The sequence below is a fragment of the Nannobrachium achirus genome (genome assembly GCF_963921795.1).
Source record: "Nannobrachium achirus genome assembly, chromosome: 1".
In the NCBI taxonomy this organism is placed as follows: Eukaryota; Metazoa; Chordata; class Actinopteri; order Myctophiformes; family Myctophidae; genus Nannobrachium; species Nannobrachium achirus.
Genome location: NC_137810.1, coordinates 29,832,060 through 29,846,423, shown reverse-complemented (window position 1 = coordinate 29,846,423; position 14,364 = coordinate 29,832,060). Strand labels below are relative to the sequence as shown.

The 14,364-nt window shown below is 43.5% G+C and overlaps 1 protein-coding gene across 1 annotated transcript; it reads right to left on the bottom strand.

Annotated features, from left to right (window-relative positions):
* mllt1a (MLLT1 super elongation complex subunit a) lies at positions 1-14,264 on the bottom strand (the record flags this gene model as incomplete). Its single annotated transcript, XM_080728056.1, has 11 exons — positions 14,153-14,264; positions 12,909-12,991; positions 9,349-9,492; positions 8,740-8,856; positions 7,525-8,169; positions 5,849-5,936; positions 5,167-5,278; positions 2,884-2,983; positions 1,612-1,680; positions 449-520; positions 1-129 (listed from the first exon to the last, which is right to left on the bottom strand). Exons 1-11 carry the CDS (start codon positions 14,247-14,249, stop codon positions 1-3), a joined length of 1,656 nt encoding a protein of 551 aa, XP_080584182.1. The 5' UTR covers positions 14,250-14,264.
* Positions 14,265-14,364: the final 100 nt, after the last annotated feature.

Genomic DNA, 14,364 nt, shown 5'->3' with positions numbered 1-14,364 from the left:
TCACGTGGCGGTGGCCTCCAGGTAGCTCTGTAATTTGCGGACGGTGGACTCGTCCAGCGAGAAGAGGTCGAAGTCGAAGGTGGTGTTGGTCACGTTGAAATGGCCCGTCTCCTCGATCAGGTTGACGATCTGTGACGAGACAGCAGAGCAAAGCTAAAGGCCCCCTCCTGTAGTAGTGCTGTTAAGCAGTGTCCTTCACAGCAAGGACATTTTATTTATTGGGGGGACAGGGGACGGGGGAACTGGTAGGACGATAATAGCGTGACTGTATGTATTCCCTCACCCTGGTTGTGTAAAACCAAAACTTTGAATTATTATTTATGCAATATATAATATTATATCATTTATGCCATTTTAAAGACTAGTAATTCATGATGATTCACAATGGAAAATGGTGTGGCATCATAAAGCTAGCATTGTCATCGTGGAAAGGTCAAGACACACATACCTGCTGTAGGACATTGCGCTCTCTCAAAGCCATCAGTCTACGATGAAGGTCTACCAGTTCTTCTGTGTAGGCCTGCAGAGAGGCAGGAGAGGTGGAACAAGACAGGCAGACAGAGAGGAGAAGATCAGTTCTGTATTGTGGCTCTGGTGGAGCTTTGAGACAGCAATGATGGGGGATCTGTATGGTTTTATCTGCTCTGAGGAAGACTGAGACTAGCCAAACCATTCAGGCCGGGTACACATTTCAGTGTATGGGAGGGGCTTACAGTACATGTACAGTATGTATCAACATATTTGTTTTTGTAGGCTAATTTCTGATTTGGGCCTAACTATAGGTTAGGCCTAAATGGGTTAATAAATACATTTACGGAGTGCTGCAGTTTCCATTTTGGTGGTTTCTTTCGATTAGTTATCTTTGTAGCTGAGCATCCACCGCAAAAGAGACGTTTGAAGAAGGCTCATCTCCATATCCAGATGTACGACGGAAGCATTTGTATATTGTGTGAGCCAACAGTAATCTCAAGAGATTTATCAAGTATTACTATTAGGGATGGTCCGATCAGGTTTTTTGGAACCGATCACCGAGCACCGATCACAAAAGTTTGATCACCCGATACCGATCAATCACCGATCCGATCAAGTTATTATTTATATATTATTTATATTTTCTAAATGTTAATGTTTTAACTTTAATTAATTAATTCACTCATTAATTCATTTATATATTTGCCTTATAGTTATTTACCAGCATTACTATGTATTTATTATCATAGCAGTAACTAATTATTCCTTCAGCACTGTGGAAATCAATACCCCAAAATGGCCTCAAGTGGGCATACTGAACGGCTGGTTGATCGGATGCACCGATCGGATCGGATCGGTGAATTTACCTTTTGATCTAAACCACCGATTATCGCCGATCACGCTGTGATTGGCCCGATCCGATCCATTGCCGATTGATCGGTAACATCTCTAATTACTATCAAGTAATCTTCCTTAAATTGTTGTGATTTTTGTTAATAGGATGTAGGTGAAAACATAAGACATCTGGTTAACCTTAAATTAATGTTATGTGCTGAAAACCAAGCTATCGTAACATTGCATGAGTGTGAGATGGAGTGTAGTGCATATATATAAAAAAGAAGTTTGATTTACCCTTCCTACCTTGTCGTATCCCTTCTTCAACACCTTCTCTGAACGGAACGAGGGATCTGGACTCTTTCTGCCCGACACCTGCACACAGATGGAGAGATCAGAGAAAGAGAGGCACAGAATGAGTGAGCTGGAGAAAAAGACTACACAACGGGACAGCTTAAAGCAGAAATAAGCAGTTTTCTGCTGACATAAGCAGGAATCATCCAATTGCTTATTTAAAAAGTAAATTTTATTTTATTCAGGCGGCTAACAATGCTTCCTAAAGAAATGTTGTCTCTGTGACACTTCCTGGGGCCACAATCTGCCTCCAAAACTATATATTTTTTTATCTGTGAGAAGTTCTGTCATTGGTCGATTAAACTGGGTGCCCATCCAAAATAACAGACCAATCAGGACCGCCTCTTGTTCTTGTTCAGATTGGTTGGCCTGTCTGTCAATCCGTTTAGCCCCGGGCAGGTGGTTCATGCACCAATAAGCTGCTAATGACAGAACTTCTTACAGATAAAATAATAGTTTTGGAGGTAGACGGCAGCTCCTAGAAGCGCCACAGCGACTAGATTTTTTTTAGGGAGCATTGTTAGCCAAATCAATATAATAAAATTAAAATAAGCAATTGCATGATTCCTGCTTATGTCAGCAGAAAACTGCTTATTTCTGCTTTAATTTATACTTTGTTGCACAATAGTGCCACTCGCCAAAAATGCAGTTGTGACAGTCGTGGGACAAACTAAGGTAAGCTTGAGGAGGTGGACATCTAAAAGTGTCACTTTTCACAGATTTGGATCAGTCTCAGGAAGCCATTGTGCATCGACATGTCACTGTCAACGGTCAATAGAGAGCTGGACAAAGGACAAAGATAGTGGGACACACAGCTAACAATTAAGATGGCCGACATGCAAGCGGAAGGCTGGTACACACTAACAGTCCTCAGAGAGTCTAGGGTTCCGTGTCTGCCTGGCTGTTTGAATGGCTTTGGCTGCCTAGTTTTGACATCAAATACTTTCTCATCCTGATAAAGCACTGTTATTTGGATAAACGATTTCTTTCCCCCAGCTCTTTTCTAGGTGAGCTAAATGACATAGATTATTCTTTCCTACTTTTAAGAGTCAACACTTCTGAGCTGCACTTGGCAAATAACATCGGAGCACAGAGGTTGGCTTTGTTTTTTCATTGATTCACAATGACACGCAGGTCATCTTAGCACCAGGATGCTTTCTGGGAAATCCCAAAACATGTCAGTATGAAACAATGAAGCTCAAGTGGCAAGTTGTCCCTCCTCACCTTGTTATTGGAGGAGCTGTGCTTCGTTGGGGGCGGGGCAGGGTCTCGACTGGGGCGGTGCGAGCCGTCACTGCTGTCACTCTCGCTGTCCAAGCTGAGCCTGAAATGGGACAGGGCAGGGAGACACGTCAATCACACACAGAAAGAGCACATACTATCATACAGCTTTGCATTGGTCTTGGAGTAATGCCTGATTTATCTTAGTTGCACCCCAGTGTTGCTAAACCTAAAATAGACGATCTACAAGCTCACAATTTGTCACAAGATGTGACAAATTATAATCAGGATATGGGTGATTATGTATCACATACTAGCTTAGCTGTCAATCAGAGCTTTTGGGTCCACCTTCCAGTGCTTTAATTTGACCAACATGGACCAATTTCCTGTTGAGGCCTTTATTTGTTTATTTGACACTTTCTCATAAGTAATTAAAACATTACCAAATCTGTTGAAGTCATGGGTTTTTGAATTTCATCAGTGAATCTAAACTTTTCGAATCAATCCACGCTTTAACATTCATTCAACTAAGTAGGCTGGAGTAGCTTATTGTCGTTATCTTGACTGCAGTGATGACATAAATTCCTTTCTCATGCTAAATGACAAAACAGATTGTTCTATTCTGCCTCACAGACAAAACTAATGATATATGTACTTCCCTTGGATTATTATCTTCTTTCACTGAACCACAAAACCTTGGTGTGTTGTGTTGTTCAACTCCACCCTCAAGTTTGAACAGCAGATATTTGTTGTAAAGGGAAGCTTTTGCCAACAAGGGCAGTTAGCCAAATCAAGTCCTTTAGGGCATCTTTCTTTTTTTCTAAATATTTATCCCACGATTTCTTTCACCCAGTGTCAATTGTCTAATGTAATCCTGAGCGCTACTGGTAGCAACGGACTGACCTCATGCTTCCTTCAATGCATGAGGAGTCCAAGCCGCTTCTTTTCACCTGCTAGCTGGGAGTTTCCCCAGTTGGACGTAGCACATGGAAGGAACACGTTATTTCAACCAATTCCTTTCCCCTCCATCAGTCGCCTCGGCTGGCCAGGGGGAGGCAGTATAGAGAGACCAGGATTACTGTATGTTTTTTTGTGAGGGTACCTACACTAGGAGAAACGGGGAGAACATGCTAACTGCACACAGAAAGGCCCTTTTGCCAACTCCACCTCCTAGGGTATGGCCACTGATGACGCGGAGGAGAACACGTCCACAACATCTCCAGCGGGAATCGAACGCAGGACCTTCTAGCTGTGAGGCGACAGCGCTACAGACTGTGTCACCATGCCGCCTTCAGGGCTTTTTACACAGGAAGCAACTGACGCACCTAGGAATTCATTTTCACTGAGAGGCGAGTGTTCAGCTAGGTCTCAAATGCCACCTTTGTGTGTCAAGAGTTGAAATGTGTTGAACTTATACATGATGCATTGAAACATGGTCTTTGAACCAGTCTAAACTGTGCTCTGTGTCATATACGCCACCTTTTTATCTTCGCCACATACAGACATACAGTACTTAAAGCACATACTAGTTACCCAAGCTGTAGTGTCCAGGATCGAACACAGAACCATGCCATTCAAAGGCGAGCATGCTACTAAACCGCACACTGAAAAAATGGTTGGCAGTATTGTCAACTATAACGTACTTAATGAGCTAAACATACCAGACTACCAGTATGGTTCTTTAATGTGGAAGTGGGAAGTTAGTAGCCTGGTTCAGAGTTCAGACCCTGAATCGCTAGCCACGCCCCTTTAAAAATGTGTTTCGGCGATTCAGGGGTCTGGTGGTGCTCTCATTGAAGAGGTTTTCCTTTAGAACTGATGTGTGATTCCATGTAACCCAGCGCCGCCGCCGGACCGGACCACACATTCCCAAACATAGACATTGCGTCGCCCGTCGCGGTAATATGCGATCGTATCGATCTCGCTATGAAACATAAGTAGCAGACATTTTATGTTGTGTTTGATTACTAGTTCGTAGCACTCCTATTCTGCCTGTTTCTTTGGTTAGCAAGTAGCACTAGCAGCTAGCCACTAACCAGCCACATAGCACTACGTCATCTGCTTTGCTACTGTTGTGTTGGTCAGGCTGTGAACCAATGGCAGAAGACTGCCTCTTTGGCAACGTCCATCCCAGAAATTGCCTTGGATGAAAGCACGTTCAGGCTGAATAATGGAGTGAAACGAAATGCAATTCAGGCTGAGTGTCAGGCAAGGAAGTTAGAGAAAAGAAGAAGTGTGTGTGTGTGTGTGTGTGTGTGTGTGTGTGTGTGTGTGGTGGGGGCTGACCGAGAGTCGCGGTTGGGAGGGTTGGTTTTGACGGGGGTCTCCTCTTCCGAGCTACTGTCATCGTCATCTGACTCTTCTGACTGGATCTCCTCCACCATTGAGCGAAGGGGGCCTAGGGAAGTGCAGGGGAGCAGCAGAGAGGTCATTTAAATGAAGCACATCTTTGACCTTTAATCTATACTTCTATATGCAGAAACATCATTCAAGCAACAATGTGTCACAATGTTAGGACACAGATAAATCCTTCTTTATTTGTGTCTATCTTGTTAACTCTTTTTTAAATCAACAGTTGTTGTTTTTCCTAATTTTCTCACCAATTTAGTAGTTTCCAATTCTCCCCATGTATAACAGCCGCCACCCCCTACTGTCTGGTGTGGGCAGGGTGTAGACTGCCATGCGTCTCCTCTGATACATGGAGTTGTCAGACACTTTTACCCTGACAAGCGATGAGTTTCACCGCCTCCTAGTTCCACTCGCCACTGAACATGTCAACCTGTAGGACTCACTTGCCGGCATCCCACCCACGAACAATCGTGTTCGTTGGAGTGCCCAACCAAGCTGGAGGCACCGTGGAGAAATGGAATTCCAGTCTCCACCCGGACACCCCTTGTGATGTTAAAATCTCAAGTAAAAATGGCTTGTGGGCTTATCTCTACAAACGGTAAAGAGCGCAGACCGCTACCTTGGCCTTGTTTCTGTCCTGGTTCAAAGTCTGAGTCTGAACTGGAGTCAGAGCTGGAGCTGGAGTTGGAGGGACTGGAGGGGGCAGACTGCTGTGGATGGACAGAGAGAGAGAGAGAGAGAAAGAGAGCAATGTATGAAGTAGTTGATGGGTGGGGCAAGAAAAGAAAGAAAGACAGACAGGTCAGTAGAGTCAGAGTGAGAATGATACCTCATGTGAGATTGTACATCATCACACAAGAGTAAAGTTTCAAATATCACAAATCATTAAAATAGGCATGAAATGTAAACAGAACCATGGATCACATTGTATGTTAAAACTCCACAAATAATACCTTATCACAATCATTTCTTGGTGCATTCTATATGATGATCCTGCAAACAACCTAAATAAGTAGGAGTCCTAGTAGGGGTCCATGCGCACTCCCATTGTTTTTTTTTCTAGTCTGGATTTCTGGTATCCATAGGACTAAAATAAAAACATTTGTGATCCAAAGACAAAAAAATAACATCTTCTTCAATGTTTTATTACCCCTATGAGACCGGGGGAATTGCTGTGTAGGAACGCTGTCAAGAATCATTTGATTCTAGACAAGATCAGGTTTTCAACGGGACCAATCTTGTCACGCTACCTTGTCGGAAAGGGGGCTAAAAAGATTTTGGGAAGGGAAAACAGTAATGACAATTTTCCAAATGGTCCCTTGACCTATCACCTCAGTGTGAATGGAAATGGGTTACATGGGTACCTACAAGCCTCCTCTGTACAGCCATGCCAAACTTCTGCTTGTGTCATGCACCGCAAAGGCTTGGTCACCCCTGGTTTTTAGCCTGGTCTTTGGCACAACCAACAGCAACTGGACAGCTGACCTCAGGGCTCTGCATGGGCTAAGGTTACAAACAAGTTCTGAATGGGGTGGGGCATCCACTGTACTGTATGCGAAATCCGTAGGAGACGGTGTTGAATAAATTAGAAGCGGCGGCCTGTGATTGGCTGGAGCGGAGGTCTGAAGAGCTCGGCTGTGGTCACTTGGACAGCGCGGGTGAATGTTAATCTCTATGCCTAAACCTAACCCAAACCCTAACCTAAATAAAACTATGCCTAAACCTAACCCTAACCTCAGTAAAACTATGCCTGAACCGAACCCTAACCTCAGTAACCCTGACACTGGTGAAGCGAAAAGAAGCGCTCCTTCCCCCACCGTCTCCTACGGATTCAATAATAGAGTACTGTATCTATATGTAGCAGCAGTGGCTCAGAGCCTCTGCCTGATGACCAAAAGCCCAATATCTCCCCCGGGGACAATCATCTATCCCCGGGACTAGCCTACAGGGGACTTCCCCTTTAGAGTGGTTAAGATGTTGGCTTTGTACACGGGTTAGGGGGGATCATCTTGGGATCATCCAAATCTATTTTAGAGGTCCTATGGATGCCCAAAATCCAAACTAGAAAAAAAGAATAATAATAAATCCACCCAGTGGGAGTGAGCTGTGCCTTAGGCTGCTCAACAGCGCCACTCGAAGGTAGGTCACCAGCGGTATTGCAGCTGTTGAGGCCGTACTCATACGGACAGCCATACGCACTCTGTCAAATGTTGCAGCGTTAAGCACCGCTCAAAAATAAGGGGGGTGCGTGGAACCCTCCTAGGGACGCTACGAAAACCAAGCAGGCCCACCAACCTCTGACTTGGAGGAGGCTTCGTCCTCAGAGTTTGACTCGTCGGACTCCGGAGGTTTTTTGGGTTCCTTGTTCAGGTCCTGCGTGTCCGTCTTGCCTTTGGGCCAGCGGCCCTTCTCTTTGGGGGGCTTTTTCTCGCCGTATGGCTGTCCAGTGGCAGACGAGGAGGAGACGCGGGGAGAGGTTCCAGTGAAGGCCCCAACGGCAGCCCCCTTCGGCCCCTCAGAGCTAGCCTTCTTCTGCTTTTTGGCGCTGGGCTTGGGGGACTCCACCGTGGAAGGCCGCTTCCCGGGGGCTTTGGAGTCCACAGGCCCTCCCCCTCCTCCCCCGCCGCCTCCTCCTCCTCCTCCTCCCCCCCCTCCTTTGGGGGACATGCCCTCCATCTTGGCCTCCTTCAGAGTGAGTTTGGGTTCCTTAAAAGCGGCTTTGGGCAGCACCTTGCCCTCGTCTTTTACTTTGATCTCTGCTGGCTTCTTGGAAGAGGACGATGAGGAGGAAGGATCGCGTCCGCTCTTGCCATCACGGTCGCTGTCCCCTTTCGATGTGGCCTTGCTTTCAGAGTCTTTGCGTGGCCGTTCACGGTGCTCCTTGGTCAGCTTGTGAGGTTTGGGGCCTTTGCTGCTGCCACCACTGCCCTCTTTACTGGGCTCCTACACAGACACAGGAACACAAGCGTTATCATCACATCTACTCTTCTCTGAAAGCACTTACAGGAACAACACTGCATGCATACTTAAAACAGACTGGATGACTTGAGTGACTCAAATCATAATCATTCAATAGAGACATTCTAAGATAAGAACTACTAGCTCAAGTTAAAGGATCATTCCAGACTAGCGCGTTTCTTACCATAATCTGATGTCATTATATCCATTAACCTTTCGATCGCTGGACGACTTTTTTTTTCTCTGTCTTTCATAATATCGGAATACTCTCCACAGCATGTTGTCCTAAATGGACTGCCGTAAAAAGGCTAACTGGGCTACAGCGCGCCAATGAGTTTTTTCCCTCCACCCCTGGTTATTGGATATAACAACATCAGATTACGGTAAGAAAAGCACCAGTCCAGTAGTGCAACATCCAGGTACAATGCATTAGACTGAGACAGCGTGGAGCCTTGGGGAATTGAAAGACTTTGAACACCACTCTGTGCTTGGAGCAGTGGAGCATTGGGCTCCGCTTCCATTGTGCGTCTGACCAAAACTAACCTTTGACACATGGGAGGTCTTGGTCTTCTTGGGATCTGAGAAGGCGGAGAGGGGGATGGTGGGGAGCATGGGGTAGTCTGGACTGGGTCTAGATATGGCTTCAGCCCCCTCTGGAACCACCATTACCTGAGAGAAGAAATACAACATTGGTTACAGCTCATCACACATATGAACATCGCGCTGCGATGCGTTTTGAGCTTGTAGATCGGCTATTTTTTGCTTCTTTTGATTTGGAATCCTGAATCATTTTTTTTTTATTTTTGAATTGGAATCCTGAAATGTAACATTTTGATTTAATTTCAAACACATTTAATTATAGTCATGTTAACTTTATGAACTTGAATACAAATACATTGAACATAAAAAAAATACATTTAATACACTACTATACTAGTCATTAAGCTACTAATATAGACTGAAGGAATTAAAGCAGGTCATGTTTGGAATTGTAACAGCTGAAATCAATAATATATCAGTGCTCCAGCATTAACCTGCGGGCCGCATGTGGCCCCCGGGCCACCTGTTGCCCATGTATGATGTAGAGTTTGCATGCAGTCACTGCTTTGTTTATATGCAGTTGCAAACTAAATACACAACAGTTGCTTCTGATACTCTTACCCCTCCAGCCTTAACCAGCTTCTTCCTGAACTCTTTGGTGGGGTTGTTGAAGGTGAGCTTCTCACAGCGTAGGTGGTTTACAGGTGGGTTCCCTTCCAAATTCAGAAACAGGTCATAGTTAAAGGTCACCTTCTTTGGCTCCTCCTGCGAAAACAGAAAATGTATTTAATAAAATTAAAAAGGAGGATCTGAATTCTGTCCACAATCCACATATAAACCTTTCACGAGATATGACTTCAGGTAATATCTGTTGTCTGCCATCCTAGATAGAAAAAAGCAGCCCTCTAGTAAGTATTTCACAGTAGAAGATAAAAGGCAAGCCTGACCCTATGCAACATCCGGACAGATTTTATCAGCACCACCATATCAGTAAGATAACAAGCCATCACCTCGGAAGTCAATAAGACACAGAGGCATACCTGGAGTCTGAACACTGATAAGAAATACAGCCAGCATTCCATCACTGCCGGCTAGAAAACTTGTATGTCATGACTTTTCAGGAACTGGAAAAGGAACCTGTGTTCCAATGGATCCAATGACAGTTATTATTTAATCACAAGCTCTTGTTAACACCTTTCAATGGTTCAACATATGTAACACAACTAAGTACTTGCACGTTCACATCAGCATTCTCACACATTTCCAAAACCTTTCCTGAATATTTTACCCAATTTCCAGGCATATATTACAATCATTCAGCACAATAATGTTACTCCTAAATTACTCCTATGTGCAATGACCAAAAACAGGCAGTGTAGCAAAAATAAAGCATAGAAAGGTATTATGGTATAATTCCATTCAAAATTTCGTGCCAAATTCTTTTCTACACCACCTATCCTAGGGCATAGTGGATAGGATACTTGTTCAACTGAAACATAATCATATAACTAGGAGTTCAATTGCTTATGCTTCATCACCAACGATTCACATGTTGCTCTGAATAGTTAGGTTGCACTGCACAGGCTGGTGTCATGTGACAAAGGAACAGATCTACAAGCCACGCTGCAGCACTTTGTGAGATTGCAGATCTGTAAATTAGATAACATAAATTAGGTTTAGCAGCCTGTTCGGTGAAAAACTACTTATTGTGACAGTCAGGTCGCAGTTACTATGAAAAGCTCCACCGGCTGTCTGTCTGTCAGTCAGTCAGTCACGTCACACTTTTGCCCTGGTCATATCTCTGCCACCGTTGGCCCTATCAATGCCAAACTTTGCACACACACTCCTTGGATGGCAAATCACAACCTCCACCATTTCTCATTTCTCACATGGCCCTCTTCTAGCGCCACCATCAGGCCAATTTTTGCTAAACACATTTTGTACACTGCTCCTACAGATTTTGGGCTGGTCTACAGTATCTTTAAAGTCATGTCATCAACGTTACATATTTTGTGTAATGTTATACATGTTTTAGAAATTTTAGAAACAAAATCAATAGCCAAAAACAATGCATATCCAAATATTGTTCCACCAGGACCTTCCAGGACCCTTGATCAATTCCAAAACGTTTCCAGTATTGGAAAAAGAGTTTTCTAATTTCAAAACATTTCCAGAAATGTCATGACCGTGGTGGGGACCCTGTCACATTAAAGAAAATTCAAATATGTGAATCGTTGTGAGCTTGTATATTGGCTACTTTTGCTACTTTGTGACACAGTAGTAAGTAGGCATTAATTCACAAAGAAAAATAACAAAAAGTTTAAATATCGAGATAACAAGGTTTCTGCAAGGTACAAGGTACAGCAACGATTCCTGAGAGTTCTGTTTTTCAAAAGACAAACCGTAAAGGATTAGCGCACAGAGAGAATGGGGAGAATATTCATGACTATAATAAGCCTTGGGGATGTAAGCTGGGGGACAATTAAAGCAGCAGACGCTGATGGGGACATTCATCAGAGATTTAATTATAAATATTGTCATTTAGTCACCAGGACTGCTGGAAGATTTGGGGATTCTGAAAAATGTGCCCTACTTCATCCTGTCCTCAAAAAATCTTGTTAGCGGTATTAAACGATGCAGGTGAAAATACATATTTTTTTTTACCACTTTATTTATGGCTTTTAGATATGACACAAAATTGTGCACAACTGCACAATATTACACGAGCAGTGCTTTCACAGACATCAGATTGAAAAGAAAGAAAGAAAGAGTTATTTTCCTGAATGTTACAAATCACATCAATCATAGAGGTACTACAAAAGACTAAAATATGAAATATAGTATGATCCATGTTTCTTGATTCATTTTTAACATCACTCAACAGCATTAGGTGCCTATTACCCTTAACCTTTCCAGGTATCAATTTTCACAAGTTAATCAGTCAAAGCAGACATAAAGCACTACCCAACATTTTCAGCGCACTCAACAGAGAAAAGGTACGGTACAAAGTCTGTATCCCCTGCAAAAATGTGTTAGCAGGTACTCTGGGTACTATTCAACATATTAGATCACACACTGTAGCATTTAAACAGGGCCAGTGTCCAGAGGGTCCAGGAAACCCTTAGCATTAGTGGAAGGTTTAAAGGGAAGTTTGTCGCTAGGCCTACCTGTCTGATAGTCAGTAGGATCTAGCCAGACTGACCGATAGGCTGTCCAGTGTGACAATGAGACAAAGGCAACTGTATAATTTACAAGCAGGTCAAATGCCACACATACTGTAGGCAAGCAGACACATTCTAACACATATACTCACACACGTGTGACTCGTGAGTGTGCACAGGATAAATGAGCCAAGTCAATAACAGAGGAACCTGGCTGAAACAGAGACAGTCTGAACTTGACATGCAGAAACAAAGGCACACCAAGCCAATTATTTTAGGCAATTTCTGTTGTCCGTCTGAATGAACAATTACCCTATTGTTGCATAGTTGCTGTGGAGCTGTCAAGCAAACTATAGCTCAAAATAGCTCACAGGCAATTTCTTCTCTGTCACAACAGCTCATCAGCGACCTCAAGACAAGTGAATGCTTCAATGCTAGCATCATTCTATCACATGACTTGTCGCTGCTCAATTCCTAGTCAAACCCTGACAAACTAAACCTGGAAGAGGTAGCCTTTTGCCAACTGTCCATGACTGTGTGTGTGCGGTGTGTAACCAGCTTGTCGCAAGGTGACGGCGAACGATGCTAAGCTATTTGAGCTGATTTCGAGTGAAAGTGTGAGGAGAGGAGGGAACTTGATCTTAGGGAAAAAAGAACCATGTGACAGAGGCTGATATCCTGAGGGACAGGGTGGCCCTCGTACCAGAGAGCAGCTTCCAGATCTGCCTTGGTGTCCTCGTTGTACCACACTCTGCGCTATGGCACATCTTTTATGTTCATTTTTGACAGCGATAGTGACAGGAAAAGAAAGGAAAGGAGGAGAAATTATGGGAATGACATCCAGTACAAGCCGTCAGGGAGTTGAACCGGAGATTCACTGATCGTGGTATGCGCCCTAACCACTTTGCAATCGGATCACCCTAGCAAAGATTTCTAACAAAAGGGAACAGTGTGACAATATGAGCCGGACGTGAACCCACACATTGGTCTACTAGGATGTTGGGGGGCCGTCTCTCTCACCTTGTTTTTGAAATAGACCTCAATGGGCATGAGGAAGCCCGCGTAGCCCGACTCCTCCACTTTGTATGGTGGCTCCTTGCATACTGTAGAGACAAAGACACACGGTGAGAATAGTACTGTATTATCATTCTTATATCTGAGTCAAGTAGGAATCAGATTTTATTCTGTAACATGAAAAACGAAATCATGATGATAAAAAGATATCTGGAGGCGCCAACTAATAAACAAAATGCAAGAATGCAGCTTAAGACTCTGGGTGTCCTTCATAAAAGGAGGGCTTACCCTGATGCTATTTATTAGGGTGTCGGAGGAGCTAACTAGCGTGGCCCTCGATGGTAATGACGTTCAGTTGATCCATGTTCAGTTATTCCATGTTCAGTTATTCCACCTCTGTTCTCCTTCGATCAAAGCTGTGAACCATCTCCAGTATATATATATATATCTTGAATGTTAAACTTTACTTGTGTCTGTCTTCCCGCAGTATCTTTTATTTGTATTTTACCAGGAAGTCTCATTGAGATCATAAATCTCTTTTACAAGAGAGAACTGGCCAAGATACTGTAGCAGCCATATAAAAACAACAATAATCAACTAACATAACACACACACAAAATACAACATAATATGTTGTATTTTGTTCTTTTTTTTATTGTGAATTTATAAACATATTATGTTTATAAATTCACAATAAAAAAAGAAACATTATGAAAGCTAATTCAAACTAATTGCTTCTCAGGAAAAAAAATGACATGACTCCATTAATGCATCAATGGAGATAAATGTGTCCACTTTGAAATCTTTGTTTAGATTATTCTATAACTAGGTGCACAGTGGAAGACTATTTACTACTCTGTGCTCAGATCTAGGCTACAGTCTGCCTACTGTATCCGTAAATTTTTACAACACAAATACATCAACGTGCACGCACACAGATCGTTTATTCTAAATCGGATAGCTAGAAAAATGAGTCCTGAGAGTCTATAAATATGAACTAAATAAATAAGCAAAAGTGTGAACCTTTTAATTTTTCGACCTCTCAATAGTGCGACATAGGGTTTAGGGTTTAGGGTTAGGTTTAGGCGTAGTTTTACTGAGGTTAGGGTTAGGTTTAGGCATAGTTTTACTGAGGTTAGGGTTAAGGTTAGGTTTAGGTGGTCTAACCCAAGGGAGGTCAAACCAATGACATGTTACCAACATTTTGGAGCAGCCCTGCCATACAAATTATGTTCTTTCTCTTTAAATACCTCTCTTGGGCTTGGGGAAGCTCTCGTGCAGCCTGAAGACGACCTTCTCCACAAAGTGCTGGATGTCGCCGGTCTCGGGGCCTCGGACAAACACCATCCAGTCGTGGGTGAAGCCCTCTGTGGTCACCTTCTTCCTCAGCAGGGCTCTGTGACCCAGCTCCAGCTTCACCTGCACTGTGCACTGCCAGGGAATTGGGGGGAAACAAGAGTGG